This window comes from Pipistrellus kuhlii, unplaced genomic scaffold (genome assembly GCF_014108245.1).
Source record: "Pipistrellus kuhlii isolate mPipKuh1 unplaced genomic scaffold, mPipKuh1.p scaffold_m20_p_7, whole genome shotgun sequence".
NCBI lineage: Eukaryota > Metazoa > Chordata > Mammalia > Chiroptera > Vespertilionidae > Pipistrellus > Pipistrellus kuhlii.
Genome location: NW_023425573.1, coordinates 184,425 through 211,131, shown reverse-complemented (window position 1 = coordinate 211,131; position 26,707 = coordinate 184,425). Strand labels below are relative to the sequence as shown.

The window sequence follows — 26,707 nt, the reverse complement described above, 5'->3', positions numbered from 1 at the left end:
ACAGGGGCGCGAGGGGCATGAGGGGGGGACCCGGTCCAGGAAGGGGAGGCGGGCCCGGGGCGGGGCGCGGAGAGTGGGGCGCACGTGAGCCTCCCGGGTTGGCGATCAGTCCCCTCCCAGGTGCCCGCCCCCCGGGTCTCTGCCCCCAGCACCAGCCCCGGGGCCACCCCCGCCTGGAAGAGCGAGGCCCGGGCGGCGGGAGGACCTGGGCTCCAGGAGGCAGAGCACGCCCAGCGCGGGAAGGGCCACGGCCCCTGGGCAGCCCGCCTGGCCCCTTCCCGCAGACAGCACCGCGCCAGGGCCACGTCCCTCCCTTCGGGGCTGAGTAACGGGACTGGCAGGATGGGAGCCCCTGGGGAGACGGAGGCAGAGGGAGGAGGAGGGAGACAGGTGATGGGGCCCCTGCCTTTCCCTCCCCACCTGCCTCTCACTCCAAGTGGCCGAGAAACAGGGGCGGCGCATCCGAGGGGCAGCATCCCGGCCTCGTGGCGCCACCTGGTGGTGATGGGGAGGAAACACAACGCAAGCGGCCGGGATGGGAAGGGAAGGGAACTTGAACAGCAGTTGCTGCTCCCCACCCCTGCCTGAGTCCGTGTGTGGCCAGCTCATCACCCCCGGCTCAGCCATGCTGCCCTGCTGCCCTTGACCTTGCCTCTGCCACTTCTCCCCGTCGTCTTCTGCTCCTCCCCGCTCGGAGCAGGGTTTCCCCTCCAGAGTGCCGGCCTGGGCCTGAGTCACCGCCGGGGCGGCACACTCTGAGACCAGGGCGAGGACTAGAGCCACAAGTGGCAGGCTCAGGCTCTCTGTGCCTCCTCCAGCCAGGCCTTCCTGGGTGAGTACAGACAGATCCCGGGGTCTGGGGAGGCGGGAGGAGGGCAAGGATGCCAGGGGGGAGAAGCTGGGGAATCAGGATGGGTACGAGGGACAGGACAAGATACATACAGGTGTTCGTGGATTTGTCACCAGTCTGGTCTGCGAGTGACCTCAGAGACCCTCAATGCGACCCCTTGGTCCACCTATGGGGAAACTGAGGCCCAAGAGAGGCGAGTGCCGTGCCCAAGGTCACGGTGAATTCCGGGGCCACGATAGAGACCCATGTCCCTGACTCCCAGCTCAGTGTTCCCTGAATGCCACCCCCCACCCACCCTCCCTCCTTCCTCTCCTTTTCCCCACCCTGTCCGCTTTCCTGTGCCCCACTGCTTCTTCCCGTGCACCCACCCCCGAGTTCCAGCAACCAGCCACAGCCTGGGGGGCACGACCCCATGCCCAGTCTTTTCTACCCCGTGCCCCGTCTCTACTCCAGGCTCTCGAATAAGCCCTCTGGCCCTCAGGGGCCACAGTATTCCCCCTGAGCTCCAGGGCCCGCTGGGGGGAGGGGGGCACGCTGAGATTTAACGGGGAGAAAGCAGCAGGATTAAAACCGGGTGTCCTCCCCCCCACACTCCAGTCCCGGCTCTCAGGCCTCGCCTCACTTCCGCCTCCCTCTCCCCAAAGAACGCATATTTTCCGATATTTTCCGCTGGGCTGGGGATCAGGAAAAAATGAGAATGTGTCTCAAGGACGATGACTCTCTGGAAAGGCTCCCTATGGGAAGAGGGGTGACGGTCCCTCAGCCCAGCTCCCACATGGCGTGAACACCAACAGGCTCCCTCGCATCAAGTCAGGGCTGGGGGCACACAGACCTGAGTTCAAATTCTAGTTTTAGCCGAAACCGGTTTGGCTCAGTGGATAGAGCGTCGGCCTGCAGACTGAAAGGTCCCAGGTTCTATTCCGGTCAAGGGCATGTACCTTAGTTGCGGGCACATCCCCAGTAGGGGGCGTGCAAGAGGCAGCTGATAGATGATTCTCATTTATGTTTCTAACTCTCTATCCCTCTCTCTTCCTCTCTATAAAAAATCAATAATAATATATATATTTTTTTTTAAAAAAGAATTTGTCTTTTAAAAAAAAATCTAGTTTCACAACTCAGAGCTTTGTGGCATTGGGTAAAAGACTTACCCTCTCTGAGCTCCCTTTTCGCCTTGTCTAAAATGGAGTAGATAACCTCCATTTGTGGGGGCTGAGTGAGACAAAGGTATCAGGCACCAGGAACTGCTCTATAAGTGGGGGCCACCCCATCACCTTCCCACACTGCCTACAAGAGGGAGCTGGAGTTTTAAGCTGCCTGTGAACTCACTGTGACCCTAGAGCCATCCCTTCCCTCCTCTAGGCTGATTTTTCCTTCCTGTGAGGAGAGGATCGGACAGCGGAGCCCAGAGGCTCCTTCCGGGGTGAACGTCCAGAGCCATAGGCATCACATCATCTCAGACATTCATGGCAGGAGAGGCGGCTGCCCTCAAGGTCACCAGGGACCTGAAAGGTGAGAGGTTCCCTGGGGCTGAACTGAGGGAGAGAGGAGGGGTCTTGGGGGCCTCAGAGACCTCACTCCCTGATGTCTGACGCCCACCATCCTCCTCACAGCCGCTGTCTCCGCCATCCTCCAGGGCTACGGGGGTGGGCATCGGGTCACAGATGCCAGCGCGGAGCTGCACGGACTCTGTGGCTGCCTGGAGCGGCTGCTGCAGGTGGGGCCCTGCCCTCTCCCACCCTGTCCTCCCCTCGGTCCCCTCCCTTCCTCTCTCTCCAGGCTCCGATAACCGTGAGGGCCTGCCCAGATCCTGAGGGAAGAGCCCCTCCTCTGCTCCCGTGCACCACCTGGTCCCCCTCAGTCAGCAAGACCTTCCTGACATCTAACTTACTCATGGAGCCGGGGAGGGAGGGGGGGAGGGGAGGGGAGGGAAGAGAGGGGAGGGAAGGGGAAGGGAAGGGAATGAGGGGGAGGGTTGTGGCAGGGTGGGGCTGGGGGCCACCACCCAGCTGAGGACTCCAGTTTCAGAGGCACAGATGTCCTAGAGCAGGCCTTCCTTGCTGCTGGTTAGAGCCCCAGTCATCACCACCACTAGCATTTACTGAGCCCCCACTGTGAGCCGGGCTAAGCCCTTACATGCCCACCTTGTGCAATTCTCACTCGGACCCCCTGAAGCGATTCATGACCTGCCCATTCCCCACATTATACGTACACCCTTCCTACGTACCTGATTGTGTGTGTGTGTGTGTGTGTGTGTGTGTGTGTGTGTGGTGTGGGCGGGTTTGGGTGTGAGTGTGTGAGGTCTGTGTATATGTGGTATGGATATGTGTGAGTCTCCTGCCAGTCTGCCCTCCGTCTGCTGCCCTCTAGCCACTGGCCTCCTTGACCTTCTGAGCACACCAGGAATGGGCCCACCGCAGGGTCTTTGCATGTATATTTCACCCTGGAATGCTCTTCCCCCTCAAATGTAGATGGTTCGCTTTTTCATTTCCTTCTGATTTCAGCTTGAATAGTATCTCCTCTTTCTCTACCACCTCATCTACATTTTTAACATACACACATCACACACACCACACATACCCACCACCACATACACACATGTGTGCACCCCCCACCCAGTTCCTATTCCATTTCTCTGCTTTGTTTTTTCTCCTCAGCAGTCAGTACTATCTAACAGTATATATCTTACTTTTTCAGTTTGTTCCTTTTCTGTCTCCCCTTCCAAGCTATAAGCCCCTGAGGTCAGTTTGTTCATTGTGGTGCCCCCTGGACCTAGACCAGGTCTGGCCCAGAGGGAGCGCTCGGTAAGTATGTCTGGAATGAGCGGATGGGAACATTGACGGCTCAGAGAGGTCAAGCATTTTGCTCCCGGCCACACCGCCAGTAAGGGCAGCGCCAGGACCTGAGCCAGGTCTGTCTGCACAAGCCCTGGCCCCTCTGCCCTGTGTCTGCTCAGCATGCTGGGCCACAGGGTGGGTCCTAGGAGGAAGCATGTCTAAGATTCCTTTCCCTCCTCTGGCTCCCAGTTTGACCAGAAGCAGCAGAAGAGCTTCCTGAGACCTCAGAAGGATTACTGGGATTTTTTCTGCTCTGCCCTGAGGCAGCAGCGGGGGGACGCAGAGCCAGTCCTCTTTGTCCACTCCCAGGCCAAGGTACCCATGCCCAGTGGCAGGCAGGCTGGCCCCAGCATGATGGGGCCCTGCCACCAGGCCCTTGGTGGGGATCACTTGGAGGCTAGGGGACCCGGCCTGGCCGAGGCCCTTTTCTTATCCATCCCAGCTCCACTGACCATAGATACCCCTCTTCCCTGACCCCCTCCCTCGCTGGTCCTCAGCTCTCGTTAGTGCTGTCCTCAGCACCCCTCCAGCCCCCCTTTCCTCCCATCGCCCCAAGTCCCATGACACCCTTTCTCCTCAACCACCTGTGCCCTCTCTGCGCTGGCTAACACCACCTGCTTTGTCCCCTGCGTGCCCTGCAGCTGAAGACCCCTCTGGGGAAAGGCCGTGCCTTCATCCGCTTCTGCCTCGCCCACGGACAGCTGGCCGAGTGCCTGCAGCTCTGCCTGCTGAGCACAGAGCTCACCAGGTGGGCACGCTCCCGCTCGTACCCGAGCCCACGGTCCCTCCTTCAAGAAGCTTCCCCCTTCGTCCCCACAGGGGTGGGTTAATGCCAAATGAGAGAGATGGGGGGAAAGTCAAGGAAGAAAAAGCGGGTGGGAGGTTAGAAGCCCAGTCATGAATGACACTTCATCCTGGTCCTTAGGCCCTTCCCTCCCCAAGGGCCACGGCCCTGCCTGGGGGACTGTCCCATCACGGTGCATGCAGCTGAGGTGGATTCTCTGAGGCGGGGGGGTGGCGACAGCACCAGGGCCAAAGGCCACGGGTGCTGATCACTGTGAGCACAGGGAATGGTACGGCGCCCGGAGCCCCCTGGTGTGCCCTGAACTCCGGGAGGACCTCCTCGACACCCTCTACGCTCTCAACGGGGTGGCCTTCGACTTGGACCTGCAGCGGCCGGACCTGGATGGGGCCTGGCCCATGTTCTCAGAGTGAGTGGCTGCACGTGGAGGGAAGCTTCTTTCCACTCCTGCTGCCACAGCTGCCACCCATCCCGAGCAAGCCCCAAGTCCTCGGCCTCTAGCACCATCCATTTCTCCCCCCTTCTTGCTTTCTGAGCCCCTGAATCTCCACCTCCCTAGCCTTCAGGATAACCTAACGATGCCCTGTGATGCTGCATAGAATATGCTCTCCACAGAGTTGGTGGGTGGCTGGGGTAGAGTGTTAGAGGGATGAATGGGTGGTGGCTAAGAGGAGGGTGGGGATGCAGGGATGGACGAAGAGGGGGGCGCGTGCACGAGGGTGGGAGGGAAGGAAGGTGAAAGATGGTGGGCTGAAGGGGTGGCTGGAAAGATAGGATATCCTGCATTCAAGAGCTAAGACCACCTCTGGAGAGAGGTCCAGGATTCCCCTGCCCCTTTTACTTTCAGGTCCCGCTGCTCTAATTCCAGCCGGACGCAGGGAAGACCCAGAAAAACCAAAGACTCCCCAAAGGAGGTGCTTCTGCCTGACCTTCACTCTGAGTTGCCACTTCTCCATCTCTGCTGGGACCCCCCGCCCCGGGGTTGAGCAATAACTGAGCCCTGCACCAACTGGACAGACAGACCGAAAGGCTAATGTGTGGACAGGGGGACTGGGGACCCATAGAAGCGAAGGCTCATATTCCTAAGCGGTGGGGATACTGGGGAGAGAAAGGGATGGCTGGCATCATCTGCAGAAGCCAGGGGGGCCCAGGGGAGGAGGAGGTGCTGGAGAGGGTGGCCAGAAGCTTATAGGAAACAGTCCAGGGAAACCACCTCTTCTGGATAATTTGCCAATGTCTCACTTCAGTTCAGAGAGTGGTTGAAGAAGAGCCAGATCACCTGGTTCAAATCCCAGCTCCAGCCCTTACTCACCACGGCCCTTCAGCACATGACTTGCCATGCTCGCAGGGCGATGGTGAGGACGCCTTGAGACAGACCATGGGTAGCACAGAGCAAGGCTCCTGCCCCGTGCTCAGCAAGTGATAGTTGGCAGTTATCACCATTCCACGTGCTCACCTTACACCCCCACCAGCTTCCAGGCACCAGGTCCAAACACTGTGAGGACTCAGTCTCTGACCTGAAGGACTTCCAGGTCTGTTCAGGGAGGCAGATCCCAAAGGAACACGGTACAACATGACACGTTGAAGCACAGGGATGCAGGCGCCACAGGGGAACATGGGGTCCAGAGAAGGCTTCTTGGCACAGCTGACTCTTAGCAGACTGTTGGTCAATCTAAGTTTCATCACAACCCTACAGGGCAGGTATGATTATTCCCATTTTGCAGACAAGAAAATATAAAGAAGTCAAGTTCGGAGGGAAAGATCAGAGGAGAGGCATGGGACGAGCTTAGGGGAAACCAGAGTCATGCAGAAGGTAGAAATGAAGGAGGGAGAAGGGTGTGAGCTGGCGGTGAGGGAGGAAAGGAAACTGAGAAGAGAAGCACTGCTGCTCTCTGATCAGGCCAAAGCTGGGCTCTGGGATCAGATCGCCAGGTGTTAACGTTCCCATTCCTGACCCTCCTGCAGATCTGCGGACCAGAGGGAGGGCCTGGGAATCCATATATCTAGCAAGCCTGTTGCATCAGGGCTGTGGGTTTTCCCATGCAACAGCCTGGTGAATTGGTGCTAAGAAGGGTGATGATCGGTTTGGGGCTTCTCTGCAGATCTCAACTGTCAGTGGAGGCCCCAAAGGAGTCCAGCCAGAGGAGGCACACACCAGCCAGGCCAGCTGTCTGCGGGATGCACCAGGGGAAGACCGGTTGGCTGGACTCCTCACGTCCCAGCAACACGGGCATCTGCCTCCCTTTTTGGAAAAGAAGAAAGAAGATCCTGGAAGCCTCAGGGCCCCCCACAGCATGCGGGAACCAGAGAGGGAGAAGCTACAGCAAGACCAGGAGATGGGATCCCCACGGTCAGGGATCTGCCTGGAACACTCAGCACCCAGCATCCCGGGGCTAAGGGAGAGGGCCAATCAGGCTCTGAAGGAGGTGGTAGAGACAGAGGGTGAGGGCCAAGGGGCTGTGCTGAGTACAGAGGGTCCAAGAACAACAGAGGGGACTCAAGAAAGGGAAGCAGAGTGGGGTCACGACCAGGGGTTGCTGGTCTCCAGCCCCAGAGGGACGAATGAGAGCTCCATGTCACGGAACAGGCAGGAGAACAAGGAACCTAGCATTCTGGGGGAGGCCAGCGTCCTTCGGGGCCTGGGAACAAAGGAAGGCTCCACCACAGAGAAGCCACAGGAACACACAGGAGTGACCGGTGTGGCCAGGAAGGAAGAGCAAGCAGAGGTGGCCTTGCAGGATGTGGTCAAGGTGAGAGCAGTTGAGCCCTGTTCCTGTCTGTTGTCCCCAGTATAAAGTGGCCCATAGTCAGAGGTCTTCACTGGTAGCCTGGGGATCATTCCAGCCCACAGGTCAATATTTATTAGCCCATACAGGTTTAGGTTCATTGCTATTGGAGGATGTCTTTTGAAAGATACGCATTCTTTAATTCACCATAGTGTCCCCCCCCCCCCTCTGTCCATTGCCTCATACCAGGCTCATTCTATTCTTCAGTGCTGCCCCGTTGCCCCTAAAGACGTCTGCATTTGCGATACCTTTCCAACAGTTCTCCGCGGCAGTTGTTTTACTCCGGTCTCACAGCTCTCATTCTCAGCAGGCTTCCTGCCAATATGCAAACCCTACTGCTGCAGACCGCACCTAGTTGCTCTCGTTGTAGATGGTCTTCTGGAGGTCACCCAAGACTGTGTATAAGCCTTCCTTCAGCCTCCTCCTTAGCCAGAGTCTTCTGGTCCTTGAGCTTTGTAACTTCCACCCCTCAGTGAAGGAAGACATGGTGGCTCCGTGCTCACCCAGGGCAGAGCCAGGCATCACAGTTCCCAGGATTATCCCCAGTCCTTCCTTTCACCCAAGGGTGGTCTCACATGGTCTGAAGTCTCATGGGGTCCTTTGTCAAGTCATTTTTGGGCTGGGGTTCTTCAGCTCCCTTTCCCTTTCTTCCTTCCTCCCCTCCCCCAGACTCTCAGACACAGGCTGCAGAAGACCAAGGAGCAAGCCCTGCACCAGGAGCAGCTGCTGAAGGAGCAGGAGAGGGAGCTGAAGGCACTGCAGGAGCAGCTCAGCAGGTAACTTTGGCAACCACTAGCACACATGGGAGTGGAAGCCAGGAGGCCAGGGGGACGGGCAGTGCTTCATGGCTCCTGCTGGCGTTCCCGGTCAATGAGCATCTTCTGAGTTCCTCCTGTGCACCAAGCCCTGTGAGGGCACAACTGTAGATGCTGAGGCATACAGGGCCTTGTTCCTGCTCTTACGGACTCCCACTTTCCCCTCCTATCCCTTCCCCTCCCCCTTGCCTGGCTCCTCCTTCACTGGCCTCGCTGTGTAGCGCCCAGGACAGATCTACACGTCCCTCCCTTCCCTTCCATACTCATCGTGGCCTCTCTCCGCTGCCTCTTCAGGGCCACTCTTCTCTCTGTGCAATCCATTCTGCCTCCCTGCCACACACGCCTTGTGTTCCTCTGTCTCTCATTTTCCTGTTCCTCATTGTACAGCCTCTCTTTCACACCCTGGGTAGTCAGAATCATAATTACCCGGCACTGTGCTTGGCACTGTCCTAGCTGCTTCCTCACAACAGCCTTATGCGATAAGTTCTCTTTTATAGATGAGGAAACTAAGGCTCAGAAATACTATACAATTCACCCTCCTGCTATGTTAGCAGTTGCTCCTGGTGCTAAAGAGTCCCCTGATTCAGGCCCAGAGTGAATACAGGGCTTTGCCCACCCAAGGGTTTCCTCTGGGGACTGAGCTGGGAGGCTCCAGCACCAGGCCGCTCCCTGCTGATTGCTGTCCTGCCACCCGTCATCCCACCCATCGTTGTCATTCCACAAACACCCCAAGTGCTTGTGTCAGGCTTGTTCTATGTGCCAGGAGTCCTCTTGGGACAAAACAGACAGAATTTCCACCCTCACGGAGCTTACATTCTAGTGGGCGAGGCAGTCAGTAATATGATGAGCAAGTAAAATACATGGAATGTCAGGTTACGATAAATTCTAAAGGGGGAGGGGCTTAGTCCAGTGAGGGGAATGGGAAGTATCAGGGTGATAATAAATAAGGTAGCATGGTCCAGGAAGGCCTCCCTGGAAAGGTGAGGACTGGATAAAGGCCTAGAGGATGTGAGGCACGAGCCATTTGAACATCCCGGACAGAGCGAACAGCAAGAACAGAGGCCCCGAGGTGGGAATGAGCGTAGCAGGCTCTAGGAACTTCAGGGGACCATCATGGCTCTTGTGGGGTGAAGAAAGAAGGGGAGGTCGGGAAAGGTCAGGCAGGTGATGGGAACCAAGTTAGGGAGATCCTCTCAAGCATCACAAAGGCCCTGGCTTTAATTCAGGGAGAAATGGGAGCCATTGAGAGTTCTGATCAGGGAATGGACAAGACATGGCTATTTTAATCTTAAAAAATATGTTTATTTGCTTTTTTAAACAACTCAATGGTTTTAATGTATTGAAAGTTCTGCCTGGGTCACCACAATCAATTTTAGACCATTTTACCCCCCAAGGAAAGTCCTATACCCATTAGCAGTCACTCCCGCTTCTGCCTAACCACTCAGCTCCAGGCAACACTATTCTGCCGTCTATAAATGTGCCTGCTCTGGACTGACCTGTGTTTTCAAGGGATCTGTGAAGCTAGTCTGTGGGGAATAAGTTCTAAAGGGGGAGGGGCTAAGTCAGGGTGAAAGCAGGGAGACCCATGAGGAAGCTGCCCGCCGAACAGGGGAGGACAATGGCGCTGGGACTCTGTGGTCCCAGGTCGGGTGTGGAAAATCTGCTGGGTTCTGGACCACATGCAAGGTCAGGCTTCCCGAGAGATTGCAGGTGAGGTCTGAGAGGAAGACAGAAGTCAGGAAATACTCCAAGTTTTCTGGCCTGAAAGCTAGAATCACCAATGACCACCTGCTGTGCAGAATAGGTTTGTGGGGAACATTCAAGAGTTGAATTTGGAGCATGTTAAGTTTGAGACACCTGTTAGACACCAAAGCAGAGCCTCTAGGGAGGCAATTAAGTGTGCCATTCAGGAGAGAGGCATGGGCTCAGCGTCTACAGGAAGTCATTTTTTTGAAATGGGGTGGTAACAGGAGCTCCTAAGGCATCAAACTGGTAACAGGTTATCTCAGCACCAAGGAACGCAAGTGATATGGGGTCCGTGTGGTCAGCCAACAATATTTATTGTGCCTCTACTACACCAAGAGCTAGGGTGGGGAGATAGCAGTGAATAGAACAGGCAATGTCTGCTCTCACTAGACCTGGGGCGACAGACAGTAGATCAACAAGTAGAAACACAGTGACAGGTAGTCATAGGCGCTGTGGAGAAAAATGAGTCCAGGAAAGGAGGAAAGGGGAGAGAGAGGCAGGACAGCTTTCTAGATTTAGGATAAAAAAAAACACCTTTTCTGAGGAGATGACATTTAAGGAGAAACCCTAACCATGGGAAAACTGGACCAGGCAGATATCTGGGGAGGAATGCTCCAGGCTGGGGACCAGCAAAAGCAAATGCGTGGGAGAAGTGTGCTTGGGAGCAAGCTGGCTGTGTGGCTGGAACAGAGGGTGTGCCTAAGCTGTAGGACGCTAGAGGAATCTTTAGCAAGGGGCTCTCATGGGCTGACTTAGGTTTTTAAAGGATGGCTCTAGCTATGCTGTGAAGAATAGACTGAGAGTAGGCGGGGGTGCAGAGCCCAGGCTAGACATATAGGAGGACAGCAGACCATCCCAGCAGTAGGCCCCAGAGAAGACCATCCTGTAGTTCCTAGGAAAACACACTTGGGCCCTGGCTGATGTGACTCAGTGGTTAGAGTGTATGCCTGTGTACCAAAGGGTCACAGGTTTGATTCCCAGTCAACAGCAGGTTTAATTCCTGCTCCTGGTCTGGGCACATGCAGAAAGCAACTAATCAATGTGTCTCACATCAACATCTGTCTGTCTCTCTCTCATCCCCTCCCTCCGCTCTCCTTTCTGCCCTCCTTTCCTCTCACTCTCTTTAGAAAACAATGGGAAAAAATATCCTTGGATGAGGATTAACAAAAAAGAAAGAAAGAAAATACACTTGGAACTGAGATAGGGGACTGCCCTGGGGTCAGTGGGCAAGTAAACTCTCTCAGAAAAATGAAATCAGCGGCTAAGAAATGAGGAAGCTGAACACTAGAATATTCAGGAAAAGTAAAAACAGGGCCTTGATCCAAGGCCCAAACACAAAAACACTCTTTCTGAAGGCTGCAGGGACAGGCTTTCTGGAGTTCCAGTGGCTCTCTGTTGTCAGCTTGATGTCATGGCCCACCCAGTTTTCTTCCCTGGAGCAGGCTACATGCCAGCATTTTAAAAATTAACAATTCAATTCATTTTCAAGCCTCTCACAAGCTTCTTCTTCCCCCAAACACACTCAGGCCCAGGGTTGTGGGCACATAGCTCAGTAGTCTTGGGACACGCACCACCAGAGTGATGGAGTAAGGGGTGGGACCTTTGTGTTTTTAGTTCAATATTTTTCTTGGAACCTTCCAGGAAGCCACTAAAGACAAAACAAAGAGGCAAGAACAAAGCTAAGGAGGTTCCAAGCCCAAAGCAAAAACATAAATTTAAGAACGCCATATGCTTAATATTATATCTTATAATTTAAAAGACAATATAACATAATTTTTAAAAATATTTTAAATCCACAAAAAATCACCCCATAGTCTATATCACTTTCCTGCCTTCTCCAAGGACCAAAATTATTTTCAGCTGGATACAGCCTGCCCAGCCTGGGTTTCCAGATGCTCGCCTCCCCAAGAGAGCTACCATAATTGTGTATATTTTAAAATGGAAATATTTCTATTAAAAAATAGCTCCAGAGTAAGTGAAAGCTACACTGACAATTGGAGGATGAACTGGAAATACAACTCAAATTCAGGCGGGGGGGGGGGGGGAAAACTGTGAAAAATCAACTAAAGACTTGCTGGAGAGAACCCTGATAACCAAGGACAGAAAGTAGAGACTGGTAGGAAGGGCAAAGATGTGAAAGGGGTGGCTGGGCTCCCACAGACAGCAGTTGAAGGTCCGGTAGGGATATCTCAGTTGTGGTGGGTTCCCACTGAGAACTCTGGGATCTAAACCCAGAACTGGGCTCCAGAACTAAGGAAGCTGTGAAAAGCAACAGGGTTGCTGCTGCCAGCCAGAGATAGCTGGAAATGCATCTTAAAAGACACAACACACAAAATTCTGTGTGTAGCCACTCCCCTTGGGCTCTGTTAGCGAGAAGGCAGAGTGGACTGAAGCTGGGTGAGGAGAGTCCAGGGTTGGGGGATTTGGGGTTGGTGCTCAGAGGGCAGCCACCCTGGTTTCCTCTGCTGAGTCATTCCCTCATGCTGCTGAGGACATCTTTCTCCTACAGACCTTTGCTATCCTGGTGGTTTTGGCCTGGGGGAAAGACAGTTGCCACACCCTGTTGGGAAAACTCTGGCCCTACCCTGTGGTACGTAGCCCAAGGCCAATCAAGGCTGAAAACAATCAGACTGAAGATCTCCAGAAGCTTAGATTCTTTGCCTGACTCCTCCTAGGCCTGGGGCTAGGAAAAGCAGACCTTGGGGCACATCTTGGGAGAACCAAGCAGAGGATGCTGCAAGCTATGGATTGCTGGCAGCCCCAAATAGGGCACTCATGGCCAATCAGAAATAGCATCTGACATTGTCCTGCATTAAAGATTAGGAGTTATAACAGATCTATCTAATATATAAACACCTAATAAAACCCAAACAGGTAGCCAAAATGGAGAGACAAAAAAAAACAACCCTTAATTGAAAAAACAAGAAAATTCTCCGGAAGAAAAGATAAATGAAATGGAGATAAAAAATTTATCTGATATAGAGTTCAGAATAATGATAATAAAGATGTGAACAGCATAATAACTATGAAAAAAGAATAGTCAGAAATAAAGAATGACATAGCATTAATAAAGAGCACATTGGAGTGAATACATAGCAGATTAGGGAAAGTTGATTATCGAATCAGTGAATTAGAAGACAGAGTAGGAAAAAAATTAATCAAAGAACCAAAAAGAAAAAACAATTTAAAAACAGGAAAACAGCTTAAGGGAGCTGTGGGGCAACATGAAACATAATAATATTCACATACTAGGTGTGCCAGAAGCAGAAGAAAGGGAGCAAGGGTCAAGAATATGTTTAAGAAATAATGGCCAAAAAACCCCTAACCTGGTGAAGGAAAAAGTCATACAAGTTCAGGAGGCACAGAGAGTCCCAAAGCAAGAAGAACTCAAACAGGCCCATGCCCAGACACATCATATAAAATGCAAAAAAAAAATTAAAGACAAAGAGAGAATCTTAAAGGCAGCAAGAGAAAAGCAATTTGTTACCTACAAAGAAACTTACCTCAAGCTGTCAGCTGATTTCTCATCAGAAATTCTACAGGCCAGAAGGGAATGGCCTCAAGGTAATGAAAAGCAAAGATCTGAAACCAAGGTTACTATATGCAGCAAGGCTATTATTCAAAATAGACAGTGAAATAAAGAGCTTCCTAGACAAAAAAAAAAAAAGGCTAAAGGATTTTATCACCACTAAACCAGCACTGCGAATGTTAAAGAGACTGCTGTAATAAGAAGAAATAGAGAGAGAAACATAGGCATACAGAATTAAAATGGTAATAAATAAGTACCTATCAATAATAACCTTAAATATAAATAGATTAAATGCTCCAATCAAAAGATATAAGGTAGCTGAATTGATACCAAAACATAACCCAATTATATGCTGTCTATAAGAGACCCACCTCAGAACAAAAGATTCACACAGGAAGGAATAAGGGGGAAATTTTTTTCAGACAAATGAAAAAATAGCTAAGGTAGCAATACTTATATCGGACAAAATAGATACAAAATGAAGGCAACACAAGAGAGATTACATAATACTAAAGGGATTAATCCAACAAGAGGATATAACCCTGGTAAACATATATGCACCCAATATAAGAGCACCTACATATACTTTAAAGACTACTAGAGAACTTTAAGGTAGAGATCAACAGCAATACAGTCATGATAGGGGACTTTAACACCCTACTGACTTCACTGAATAGATCTTCCAGATCAATGAAACCAAGAGCTGGTTCTTTGAAAAGGTAAATAAGACTGATGAGCCATTAGCCATATTCATCAATAAACAAAGAGAGGGGACCCAAGTAAACAAAATCAGAAATGAAAATGGAGAAATGACAACTGAGCTCTAGCCAGTTTGGCTCAGTGGGCAGAGCGTTGGCCTGTGGATGAAAGGGTCCCAGGTTTGATCCTGGGCAAGGGCTCTTACCTTGGCTGAAGGCTCCTCCCCAACCCAGGCCCTCGTAGGAGCTCATGAAGGAGGCAACCAATCAATATGTTTCTCTCATATGGATGTTTCTCTGTTTTTCCCTCTCTTTCATTCTAAAAAAAAAAAAAAAAAAAAAAAAAAAAGGAAAAATATCCTTGGGTGAGGATTAACAGAAAAGAAAAAGAAAGAAAGAAAGAAAAAAGAAATAACAGAAACCAGAAACTACAGGAATACAAAGGATTGTAAGAAAATATTATGAACAACTATATGCCAACAAGCTGGACAATGTGGAAGAAATGAACATATTCCTATAGAAAAATACAATCTCCCAAAATTGAATCAGGAAGAATCAGAAAACCTGAATAGGCCAATAACTGATGAAATAGAAGCAGTAATTAAAAAACTCCCAGCAAACAAAAGCCCTGGTTCAAACTTTACAGGGAAGTTTTACCAAACATTCAAAGAACTAACACATATTCTCCTCAAACTATTGTAAAAAAAAAAAAAAAAGAAAAGAAAAAAAAAAAATCCGCCGAAACCGGTTTGGCTCTGGATAGAGCATCGGCCTGAGGACTGATAGGTCCCAAGTTCGATTCCAGTCAAGGGCATGTACCTTGGTTGCAGGCACATCCCCAGTAGGGGATGTGCGACAGGTAGCTGATCAATGATTCTCTCTCATCGATGTTTCTAACTCTCTATCCCTCTCTGTAAAATATCAATAAAATATATAAAATTAAATTAAATTTTAAAAAAAGACAGCAGTGACTGGGATAGAGCATTAATGGGATCCCACAAGATGATGGATGAAAACAGGAGAGATGAGAATGATGTCAATAACTTGGGAGGATAAAGTCAATGACAGCTAAGATAAATACAGAGGAATGGACAGATATGGGGAGATTGCTGTGCTGAGGTTGAGGCGTGTAATTTTGCTGGGTCTGTGGGAACGCTGGAGGAAGGTTAGACTGGCAGCTGGCATTTGAGGTCTGAGGCTTGGGACAGGTCCAGGATAAGAACGTTAGAACTGAACGTTATTAGAAGCTTATCAGTGGTAGTTAATGCTAAGGAAATTTCTGTACCAGTTGGTAGGGCGGGAGTTCTGTTATGTGACTCCTGATTACACAGCTTAATGTTCACCTTAGTTTTGATGGGAACCTTCCTCAAGATCATGTAGAGTTCTGAAGACCAGTGAAACATCCAAAAGGTTCCTAGAAGGGAAGGCTCTCCCCAGCAGAGGTCGGCAGGGCCATCCCCCGCCCTGAGGAGCAGCCAGCCCAGCAGCTCTGCCATTCTCAGGGTGCTTCCCGGGCGTGGGGCTGTCAGAAACATCTGGATGGACCACCAGACCAGGCAAGCCTTGTTTCCCAGGAGAACCAGGAGGAGGACAATGATTGCCAACCTTTTTTTCTTCCGATCTGAGCTCCCGCCGACTGTGCAAAGACAGCACTTCCAGTCACCCTTGCAGTTGGCACCTGGGACAGATGGAGTCCACAGAGACCACCAGCTCTGACCACAGAGTGGTCAGGCGGGCCAGCAGTGCTGGCGAGAGCAACACGTGCCCTCCGGAAATAAGAATGCGGGACAAGGGTGGCTCTCAGTACAGTCCCCGAGGGGAACTGCAGAATTACCCTGACACAAAAGGGCAGGACGGAAGGACACCCTTCAGGTCATCTACAGAGTTGACTATGGATGACATAGACCATGTACATGGTAACACAAGTTCTGAGGACTTAAAACTCATGGTTGCTCCATGGGAAGCAGCTCAATCTGTTGCACCCAAATCAGCCAGGGATTCTGTTCGACCCCAGAGCACCCCAGAGCTGGCCTTCTCCAAAGGGCACACTGACCACGAGAAGAGCCCTCTGCACACAAAGAGAGGGGGGCCTCCGACAGGTCGGCAGGTGTCACACCAGAGCTTACATGAACCTGAGGTCGTGGAGGAGAAGAGCTATGACACCATCTGGCTCCCAGACCCACCCTCACTGGACTTCAACTGCAGCAGCCTCATGCGCCCCAGGAGGAGCGCTTTCCTGGGCCTGGAGGCCAACCTCACATGCTGCCACGGCCTGCGGCCCCTCGCGTCCCAGGACAGCCTCCAGCTCAGCAAGGACAAGATCCCCTACCACCAGCGACCCTTGGACAACAACTGCTTGAGTTTGCTGTATAACTCCTTCAGCTGAAACTTGTCCATAGCTGATAAGTCTACATCTGATAAACTGTCGGAAGAGGCAGACGAAATCTGGAATGATCTAGAGAATTACATCAAGAAAAAGGAAGTCAAGGCTAGAGACCTTGCAGGGTTTTCTGTCAGCAAAGACAACGTGCCAGATAGGAGAGCATGTCCAAGCTGAGCCCGGACGTGGCCTGGCCCCTGTCACACTGCAAGACAGGACGGGCGGGGCCAGCCAGTCCAGCTGCCCACTAAGAGAAAACCTCCTGTCTAAGGAAGGCTGCTTTCTGAGTCTGAACCGGCTCTCTCTGGCCAGCGAAGTGCCTCCCATGGAAATGCCCTATGACTTGGCCAACAGCCATCTGTCCCAGACAGACCTGAACAGCCCTGACCCTGGGGTGGATACCACAGATAAGAGCCAAGTTTTTATGATGGTGAGGCAGTACAGTCATAAGATCAAGAAGGCAAATCAGCTTTTAAAAGTGAAAAGTCCAGAGATGGAGCAGCCACTGGCCAGCCAACCACATTAGTCTGTGCACAGGGATCTGGCTGCCATCTTAGAAGACCAGAAACAAGGAGGGTCCACCATCATTGCAAGGATTGCTGAGTATTCCCAACTGTATGACCAGATTGCATTCAAAGAGACTCCCTTTAAGACTCAGAAGGGCTGAAGCCGGTTTGGCTCAGTGGTAGACTCGTAGGGGTGTTGAACTCAATCAGAGAAGGGGCCAAAATCTAAAATCCAGCCTAAATCGCGGGCCGAATGGTTTACTGAACAGTCATAAACTGTCATCGTGATGGAAACGCAGCGGAGTGCAGTGATGACAGCGCTGTGCGGGCCACATTGCAAGGCCTGGCCGGACGGATTTGGCCCGCGGGCCTTGTGTTTGACACATGTGGTGGTAGAGCATCGGTCTGCTGACTGAAAGATCCCAGGTTCGATTCCAGTCAAGGGCATGTATATTGGTTGCAGGCACATCCCCGGTAGGGGGTGTGCAAGAGGCAGATGGTCGATGTTTCTCTCTCTGTCTCTCTCAATGTTTCTAGCTCTCTATCTCTCTCCCTTCCTCTCTGTAAAAAATTAATAAAATATATTTTAAAAATATATATTAAAAAAAAAAAAACTCAGAAGGATGGCTGGGCCAGCCCGCTACAAGAATCCTCCAAACTCAGATCTACCTCATCTTCCCAGGCCCAACATGGTAGCGAGGATTGGCTATTATATTCAACCTATAGTAATGGAGAATTAGCAGATTTCTGTCATTGGCCAGGGAAAGACTTGAAGCTGAAATATCCTACTTTGGAGATCAACACAAAAAATGTTCTAAGACAGTTGTCCACAGCTTGTTCCGTGCCTTCTCTGCAAACCTCCAACCATCTGCTGGGCTCCATGCAGGGACACAGTGTGTGGTCAGTCAGCCCAATAGGAGAACTGATGTCAAAGCCATCTTTGGGTCAGAAAGGAATCAGCACTAAATCTTATAAAGCATTATAATAGATCCTCATCTCCCTCCATCTTAATAAACAAGTCAGCGGACTCCATCAACTACCCTGATGAAATGGGAAGGATACAGATGTTGTCCTTACACAAAAGTTCAAGGTGTGGGAGTCACCAGGATTTGCTGCCAGGGATAGGTGACTTGCGTCAACAGGTTACTGGAAAACACTCAGCTCTCACTCTCCAGGACTCACAGAACGTTCTGGCAGTAAATAGAAATTTATCCTTAAATGCCCAAATAGCTACACAGAACTATTTTCCCAACTTCAGAGAGACTGAAGGAGACGACTAGTGGAAATGACTGAAGGAGGGGACTATGTGGAAATAGTCAGAAGATGAGTCAGAGTTCGAGCTATCTCACAATCGTAGAAAGGAATCTGACCCAAAGATTGTGGATGCGGGCTTCTCTGATAATGTCAGAAGCAACAACACGTCTTCCTCTTTAAATAGTCTGTTCACTCCCAAGAAGCCAATGAGTGGCAAACTTAGGGCTTCACCCTAACTGATACTGCAGAACGATTCTGACAAACTGAATGACTCTCTTTGGAGGTGTCCATCTCCCAATCAGCAAAACATTGTCCAGAGTCTAAGGGGAAAATTCCAGTGTCTTAGTTCTAGCAGCTTTGCTTAAGGTTCTTAATAGCAGCTGCCCAAATTAACTTCTTCATATGCTCCTGAATTACAGATCCTGAGGTGTGTTTTATATGTACCAGATTAAAGCAATTTTGTGATTTTAAAATTTTAAATATGGAAATGCCATTTGACCCAGTGATTCCATCTCTAGTGGAATATATCCTAAGAAACCAGAAACACCAATCAGAAAAAAATGTATGCACCTCTATGTTCATAGCAATACAATTTACAATAGCAAAGGTCTGGAAATAGCCCAAGGGCCCATCAGTAGATGGTGAATAAAAAAGTCGTGGTACATTTACACCATGGAATACTATAATATGTGGCGGTAAAAAAAAGAAGGATCTCTTACTCTTTGGGACAGCATGGAGGGGCCTGGAGAGTATTATGCTAAGTGAAATAAGCCAGTCAGAGAAAGACAAGTATCACATGATCTCCCTCATATGTGGAATCCAGGGGACAAAATAAACTGATAAACAAAGTAGATCCAGAGACATAGAAGCATAGGACAGACTGTGGAACCTCAGAGAGAAGTCAGGGGAGGGGGAGTGGGTGGGAAGAGACCAGAGAACTTGTATGCATCTATGCATGCACCATGGACACAGACAATAGGATGGTGAAAGCCTGGGGCAGGAGGTGGGGGCACCTAGGAGGTGTCAATGGGAGGGGGGGAGGGAAGACTTGTGTAATAATTTCAACAATAAAGATTTAATTTTATAAAAATTAATAAAATGAAAATATTTTTTAAAAGAGAACAAATAGAAATGTTGGCCTGACTCCTCTAAAGGAAGACACAGGACTAGACCCCGTTTTCATTTCTCTGAAGCTGGTGAAGAGTCAGCCTACATATCAGTCCACACAGTACTCAGTTTGGTGTGTGGTGTGGTGTTTGTGGAGTGTGACATGGGTTATATTGAGAATGTGCATGGTGTTTTGTAAGTGTATGTGGTACTAGTATGAGTGGTGAGTACATGTGATGTGCATGGTGTTGTGTGTGTGTGTGTGTGTGTGTGTGTGTGTGTGTGTTGGGGGGTGATTGTGTAGTGTGATGTGTGTATGAAGAGTGTGGGTGTGGGTGTGTATGTACAGTGTGGTGTGTGTGTGTGGTGTGAGTGTATGTATGTCATGTGGTGTGTGTATGTATTGTGTGTAGTGTCTGTGGGGGTCGGGGAGAGGTGGACTTCAACTGCAGGGGGCACTCCCAGCTCCCCCAGGGCTCCCTGGCAGGCAGGGGCCCAGCCTTCATCAGTCGAAGCTGAGCTTTTCTCCTCAGAACTCAGTCTCCCCTGTTGCCCAGGTGTCAGGAAGAGCGGGCCGGTCTGCAGGCAGCGCTGGAGCAGAGGCAGCAGGAGGCTGAAAGGAGGGGCGCCGTCTACGAGGAAGAGCTTGCAGGGCAGCGGGACCTGATCCGTGCCATGAAGAGGCGGGTGCTGGAACTGATTCAGTAAGTGGGGGTCAGTGGGCAGGGGTGCAAAAGGGGAAATGGCATGGGATATAGAGGCTGGGGAATGAAAATTTTGCTCCACTAACAACTACCAAGCAGGATTCTGGGCCTTTTGTATATATATCAACTCATTTTCCTTTTTTTAGCAACGCCCTGCTATTATTACCATTTTACAAACTGAGGGTCAGAGAAGCTGACTTGGCCACCAAGGACACACAGCATATAAACTGCATGGAGTCCTCTGACTCTAAGACATGTCCTCCACCTCAACCCAGCCCACATATACACATACATACTTACTAAAGTTAGGGGAAGGAAAGGAACCCATGGGCTGAGAAGGAATTGGGAGAAGGGGCAGGTTAACCAAGAGGTAATCACATGTCCTACACCAGCCTGCCTCCTGGACTTCCTCAGACCACTGGGCCTATGGGCCTGTCCTGGGTCAGCTGACCTCGGTTTTAAATGCTGAGCTCCCCAGACTCAATTCCCAGCAGCTAAGCTCCCTGAGGGATGGAGATGTGTAACGCCTGCTCTCAGGTTCCATTAGAACTGGAACCCTGTGAGATCATCTACTACTAAGTCCTCTTGCACAAGTGATATTAAAGGTGAGATTAACCTGAAAGAACAAACAAAAAATGTAAGGAGTGATCTCCTCCAAGGAACTGTCAGCTGGGCAGAAGCGATATATAAAAACTTAGCTATGTATCTCACAAAATAATTCAAGTTCTCTAACAATAAAAGGTAAATATAGAGCAAGACATAAGATTGTTAAATAAAAATAGAAGATTTAATGGTAGAGGAAAAATATGTAGTCCCAAAGTGTTAGGTGTAAGATTAAAACTTAGTGCTGAGCATCTTGACAGCAGAATAAAAAAAGGGAAACAGAAAATTTCCTAAAGTTTACTGTCTGTTCAAAGGAAATATACCAGTTCGTGAGAAGAGACAAATGTTTTTCCTAAGTGCTAAGGATTTGTCCCAAGATCCCAAACCATATAATACTAGAGGCCTGGTATATGAATTCATGCACGGATGGGGTCCAGCAGGCCCCGCCCCCTTGGTCGAACTCCCGGTTGAACTCCTGGTCAAACGCCCAGGTCTAGGGAATAATTTGCAAACTATCCTTTTATTATATAGGATAATGTCCCTATTTGGGGATATATTACCCTAAGTAAAAAGTGGGGGAGCCAAGCAGGTTGACTTCTGCATCAAGATGCTAGACTGACCACACATCATGTATTCTCCATTCTCAGATCTCACTAAAATGATTGTGAAAGAATAAAACTACCAACAGAGAGGAAGGTGGAGAAGCCAACCAGAGATGAGAGATTCCAGCTAACTTCCAGAAGCCAAAAAAAAAAAAAAAAAAATGGATGGAGAAGCCCAGTTAGAACTTCAGGGTCCAGAGACACCAGGCACACATCTGGCAGAAGTGGGATGTGCCTAAATCAGGGAAATTAACTGAAGAAGTGGATAGAAAGACCAATGTATAGCCCCGGCGTCCAGCCTGCCTCCCCAACTGCACAACACTCAACAGTTGAGGAGCTTATCTGCATAGCAAATAATTCAAAGGTCCTTATCTGGAGGAAGTTAGATAGCCCGAATAGAAGAGCAGTGTGTTCTGGCTTTTGAGAGACCCACGTGGCAGGTACCTCCCAGCCCAGTGCCCCCTAAAGGGAAGCCTGAGTCAACTACCCTGGCGCTCTGCTTGGAGCTCCAGCAGCTTTAATGCTTCTTCTTAAATGTGAAATGGCAACCAAGTTTTTGTAAGCATTTGAGTCAGTCTAGATGAAGATCAAGGGAGAGAGACAAAGATAAACAAAGAAAGCTCCATCTCCCGTGAAACAAGAGTCTGTGAAAAGCGACCACCCAAAGATGAGAAACATTCTTGGAAATTAAAATATCACTGAGATTTTTCTAAATTCACTAGGATTGGAAGGGAAAGATGAGTCAATCTCTCAGAAAGTAGAATAAAAAGAATAGAGAGATGGGACACATGAGAGAAATATTTAGAGACATAAAGAATCAATCTAGAAGTTCCAATACCTTCTCCAACTGACAGGAATTTCAGAGAGAGAGAGAGAGCGAGAGCGAGAGCGAGAGCGAGAGAGAGAGAGAGAGAGAGAGAGAAGAGATTATTAGATAAAAATATGAGAGACTTTCTCAGTTCTAATGGACATAGATCATAAAGATTTCATTTAGTGACCAGAACAATGAATGAAAAGGGGGGTGGGCACATCTAGATACATCATTGTGAAATTTCTAGGAAAACTATCCTAAAAGATAGGCCACTTATGAAAGAAGTAGAACATAACAAATTTTAAGAATCAATGGTGCAATACTTTTAAGTTCTGAAAAAAAGCTGAATTTTGCCCTAGAATTCTGTGTCCAGCTCAACTATAGATTAAGTAGGGGAGGAGATAGAGGAAAAGACATTTTCAGACAGAGAGTTCACAGAAAAGTCACCTCCCACACAGTCTTTCTTACGAAGATAATTCAGGATGTGTCCCAGAAAAACAAGGAAGCAAGCCAAGAAAGGAGAAGATGTGGAATTCAGGAGTCAATAGCTCTAAGCCAGGAGAGAACAAAAGGGAATTCCCGACATGACTAGTGGGCAGCAAGGCCAGGAGGCAGTCATTCCAGGCTGCAGCACAAGTATTGCAGGCCCAGGAGAAAGGTCTCAGGGAAGAAAGAGAATCAGAAAAATACCTGATGTGAAGAATTGGGGTGGGCAAGAATAATTAGGCTGTTCTTATTGAGAGATAAAAATATAAATGATAAGAGAGAATTATTGATTGGCTGCTTCCTACACACACACACCAACACACCCCAACCCTAGGGATCAAGTTGTAACATCTTCTTAACACATCCTTAAAAAAAAAAAAAAAAGAACAATGAAGATAGAGTTTATTTATTGTGTTTGTGTTTTTTGGTGTGTGTTTTTCAGGGGGGGTTGGGGTGGGGCATAAACATCTCTAACTCCAAAGCAGTTTGTACCAAGTACCAAATAAAAGATCATAGGCATTATCTGGAGCAAGAAACTCCGGGGCCCTCTACCATCAGGGAGCATCCTCAGAGGAGGCAAGCTGTGAACAGGTTCTTCAATAGTGGGTTAAGGTTATGATGGGCCACGGGGACCTGTCACCATCCATCTAGTCTTCCCGGAAAGACTGGAGTCTCACTCTTATGTGTGTGAGTCTCTCTCCCCCTCTCACCATTGCTATGTCTCTTTCTCTCCATCTCTCTCTATATTTGTCTCTCCCTCTCTGTGTCTCGGCCCCTGTCTGTCTCTCTCCCACTGCATTTGTCTCTGTACTTCTCCATGTGTCTCTGTCTCCTTCTCCGACTCCCTGACTCCCTTTCTCTCTGAGTGTCTGACTCCCTCTGCCCCTCTTTCTCTCCTCCCCATTTCTATGTCTGTCTTTCCTCCCTACTGTTTCTCCATCTCTTTTTGTCTCTGTCTCTCTATCTGTGCATTTCCAACTCTATATCTTCCTTTGTGTGCTCTCTCTCTCTCTCTCTCTCTCTCTCTCTCTCTCTCTCTCTCTCTCTCTCTCTCTTTCTCTTCCCCTCTCTCTCCCCTCCCCTCCATCTACCCATCAGAGAGAAGGACAACCTGTGGCAGAAGGTTCAGCAACTCTCTTCCATGGCCCCTGGATGCTGTGTCAGCTGTAGCAAGCTCTTTGGACGGCTGTCTCGGCGGTACCCATGCAGGTAATGGGTGGGGCAGCCCAGTGTCCACCAGCCCACAGTCCCCTGCCCATTCCGGGGAAGGGAGGGACACAGGAACTGGGCATCTATGAAAGGCTGCTTAAAGCTGGCCACTCATATTACCCAGAACTTAGCGGAGACATGATGAGAACAGCAGAAAAATGTCAGACAGGAAGGGTGTCTGATAGATGGGATGGTGCAACCTTTCTGAGAACAGCTGATTAATGGGCTTCTGCTCAGGGAAGCGGCTCCCCTGGCCTCCGTCTGGGACACAGCGGCAGGACAAGCAGCAGGAGGGAGGGAAGCGGGCCGTCGCAGAACCCGCCATTTGGAATTAGAGGACCTAGAGGAGTGGGGCATCGGGTCACCCTTTGGGAAAGGGGCGGCCTCCTGGGACAGAGCCAGGGCTGTTCTGCTAGAAAATGAGAGACAGGCAGTTGGACTTGAAGGTACTCAAACCCCCTGACCCCCTTCCCTATACACACCCATGTGCTCCCCACTCTTTCCACCTTTGCTCCCAGGCTGTGTGGAGGCCTGGTTTGCCACGCCTGCTCTCTGGACTATAAGAAGCAAGAGCGCCGCTGCCCACCCTGTGCCCAGAAAGGAGAAGCCCAGGTCGTCTAACCAAAATCTGTCCCAACCTCCCCTCAGCACTTTCAGGACCTATGATCTGACCAGTACTACCTTCCAGAACTTGGTGACTTAGGCAGGTGGCACTCGAGGAGCCAGACTGTGGTGTGGAGAGTGGAAAGAGCCAGGGTGACAGTCAGGAGGCAGCTCAAGCTCTGCATCTCCCACTGATGAGCTGGACAACTCAGCTCTCTGAACTCTCCGGTAATGTGAGGATGTCAGGAGTCATCCACTCTAACGTCCCTTTGGCTTCAGAAAATCCTTGACTAAGAATAAGACCCAATGGCCTTGCCGAAACCTGTTTGGCTCAGTGGATAGAGCATCGGCCTGCCTGGGTCCTGAATTCAATTCCAGTCAAGGGCACATACTTTGGTTGTGGGCACATCCCCAGTGGGAGGTGTGCAAGAGAAGGCTGATCAATGTTTCTAACTCTCTATCCTTCTCCCTTCCTCTCTGTAAAAAAAATCAATAAAATATATTAAAAAAAAAAAACAAAAAAAAACACCCAATGGCCTTGACTTTCTCCTCCACACTCTCTCCTCACCCAGACCGCCCTTCACCACACTGCACTGTCTCAGGGTCCCCAGGAGCATTCTGTCTGGATTCTGCTTCGGGTTCCGTTTTTGTCCTGCTTTGTTTTTAACATCTTTCCTGGGGCACTACTAACATATAACACACTTCACATAAATTTTACAATTTGATGAGTTTTTACTTTACTTTATGCCCATGAAGTCACCGCCATATTGAAAATAATGAATGCGTCCATTAGGGCCAAAGTTTTCTCCTGCCCTTTGGAATCTCTCTATCCCTCTCCACTAACCTCCACTCCCAGATAGCCACTCACCTGCCTTCACTAAAGACCACTTTGCATTTTCTAGAGTGTTATATAAATAGAATCATATGGTCTGCCTTCTTTCGCTCAACATAATTATTTTGAGATTCATACACATTGCTGTTCATACTCATAGTTACTTTTTTTCACTGTTGAGTAGCATTCCGCCACCTGGATAATGCACCATCTGTTCACACATTCACCTGTTGCTAAACATTTGGGTTGTTTCTAATTTGAAGCTATTACAGATCAGTTTCCTATCATCATCTGTGCACGGATCTTTGTGTAGACATAATGCCTGTATTTCTCATGGGTTCATACCTAAGAATGAAATGGTCAGCTCACATGGCAGGTATATGTTTAAGAAACTGCTGCGTTATCGTCCATAAAGAGTATATGTTGTGCCATCCCACCAGCAGGGTGTGGGTGTCCCGGCTGCTCCCCAGGGCATTTAGCTTTGGGGGCAGGAGAAGAGACACAGACATGGAACCTGGGCCTCTCTATCCTTCCCCTCCAACCACTGAGGTGAATTAAACAGTCCCAAGTTGTGAGGCTAGAGGGAGGGGCTTAGTCTAAGTGACTCTGTGCAGTGCTCACTTGCTAGACTTTAATAAAGACAGTTAAGAATTCGGGTAGCTCTGTGGTACAAGTTATACCCTCTGACTGTCCAAGAAGTCTTACGCAACTTGTTTCGTTCACTGGGCACCCAATTGTGGTGTTTCTGAAAATACTGTTTCTGAAGAAACATGGGGTCCCCTCTATAATAGGGCAGACTCTCTGGCCCCGAGCAGGTATGCAGGCTGTCCCACAGCCTCTGCAGCGGTTGAGCAACTCTGTAGCTCTGACCAGAGCCTGTGACCGCCTCTTGGGGTCAGGGCCACCTAGGATTGCATCCCATTACCATCTTATGGAGCAAGAGTTTTGCAACAGCAGTTCCTGCCCTGGAGAGCTGATGAGAACTTCTCTTTAGCGGCGTCAGCGACAAGGTGAGCAGGGAGGGTCAGGGAATGGAGGGAGGGAAGGGTGGAGGGAGGCCAGAGCAACTCCCAGAGCAATTAGGTCAAAAGAATCAGCATGCCTTCCTGGAGGTCACACTTGCCCACATACTTCTATTAGAACATGGATTTCAGTCCCGCCTGGTGAACTAATGGGGTAGAAGTGAACTAGCAGAAAAGCCTAAGTTCAAAGCGGAAGCAAAATGCTCCTGGATGAGACCTTGTCGTGGGGAAATCAGGGGCCAAGAATGGGAGAAAAGTCCCCCTGGTTGGGAGCAAAGGAGGGCAATGCTGGGAACCAGAGGGTCCCCTGTGCTCACAGCCTGGGGGTGCCCCGGGCAACAATTATTTCTTTAACTAGAGGTGTGGTGTAAGAAATGCGTGCACTCGGGGGTGGGGGGGCACGGCCCTCAGCCCAGCCAGCGCCCTCTTGCAGTCCAGGAGCCCTTGGGAGATGTCCAACTGACGGCTTAGGCCCACTCCCTATGAGCCTGGCTTTTGGCTGAGTGGTGCTCCCCCGGTGGGAGTGTG

General features: G+C 50.0%; 2 protein-coding genes across 5 annotated transcripts; both read left to right on the top strand.

Annotated features, from left to right (window-relative positions):
- Positions 1 to 197: 197 nt before the first annotated feature.
- On the top strand, positions 198 to 24,733 carry RUFY4 (RUN and FYVE domain containing 4). 4 transcript variants are annotated; one of them, XM_045575455.1, is made up of 13 exons: positions 208 to 832; positions 2,210 to 2,359; positions 2,461 to 2,564; positions 3,874 to 3,999; positions 4,326 to 4,432; positions 4,752 to 4,895; positions 5,334 to 5,400; positions 6,589 to 6,683; positions 7,074 to 7,236; positions 7,942 to 8,048; positions 19,865 to 20,011; positions 23,612 to 23,722; positions 24,241 to 24,733. In XM_045575455.1, the coding sequence occupies exons 2-13, from the start codon at positions 2,314 to 2,316 to the stop codon at positions 24,341 to 24,343; spliced, it is 1,320 nt and encodes a 439-aa protein (XP_045431411.1). In that variant the 5' UTR covers positions 208 to 832; positions 2,210 to 2,313; the 3' UTR covers positions 24,344 to 24,733. The 4 variants fall into 4 exon arrangements, with proteins under 4 accessions (XP_045431410.1, XP_045431408.1, XP_045431409.1 ...); XM_045575452.1 differs by having other exon boundaries at positions 206 to 832; positions 6,589 to 7,236; XM_045575454.1 differs by lacking the exons at positions 23,612 to 23,722; positions 24,241 to 24,733 and adding an exon at positions 21,262 to 22,750 and having other exon boundaries at positions 198 to 832; positions 6,589 to 7,236.
- Positions 15,401 to 16,552, top strand: LOC123651633 (pleckstrin homology domain-containing family G member 1-like). Its single transcript, XM_045575456.1, has one exon. The coding sequence runs from the start codon at positions 15,748 to 15,750 to the stop codon at positions 16,444 to 16,446; it is 699 nt and encodes a 232-aa protein (XP_045431412.1). The 5' UTR covers positions 15,401 to 15,747; the 3' UTR covers positions 16,447 to 16,552.
- Positions 24,734 to 26,707: the final 1,974 nt, after the last annotated feature.

Bases quoted from the DNA above. Each gene is read 5' to 3' on its own strand.
- RUFY4 (XM_045575452.1), top strand. From the start codon at position 2,314: ATGGCAGGAGAGGCGGCTGCCCTCAAGGTCACCAGGGACCTGAAAG. The intron at 2,565-3,873 runs GTGGGGCCCTGC...TCTGGCTCCCAG, and splicing joins GCCTGGAGCGGCTGCTGCAG to TTTGACCAGAAGCAGCAGAA. The intron at 23,723-24,240 runs GTAATGGGTGGG...CTTTGCTCCCAG, and splicing joins TCTCGGCGGTACCCATGCAG to GCTGTGTGGAGGCCTGGTTT.
- LOC123651633 (XM_045575456.1), top strand. From the start codon at position 15,748: ATGGAGTCCACAGAGACCACCAGCTCTGACCACAGAGTGGTCAGGCGG.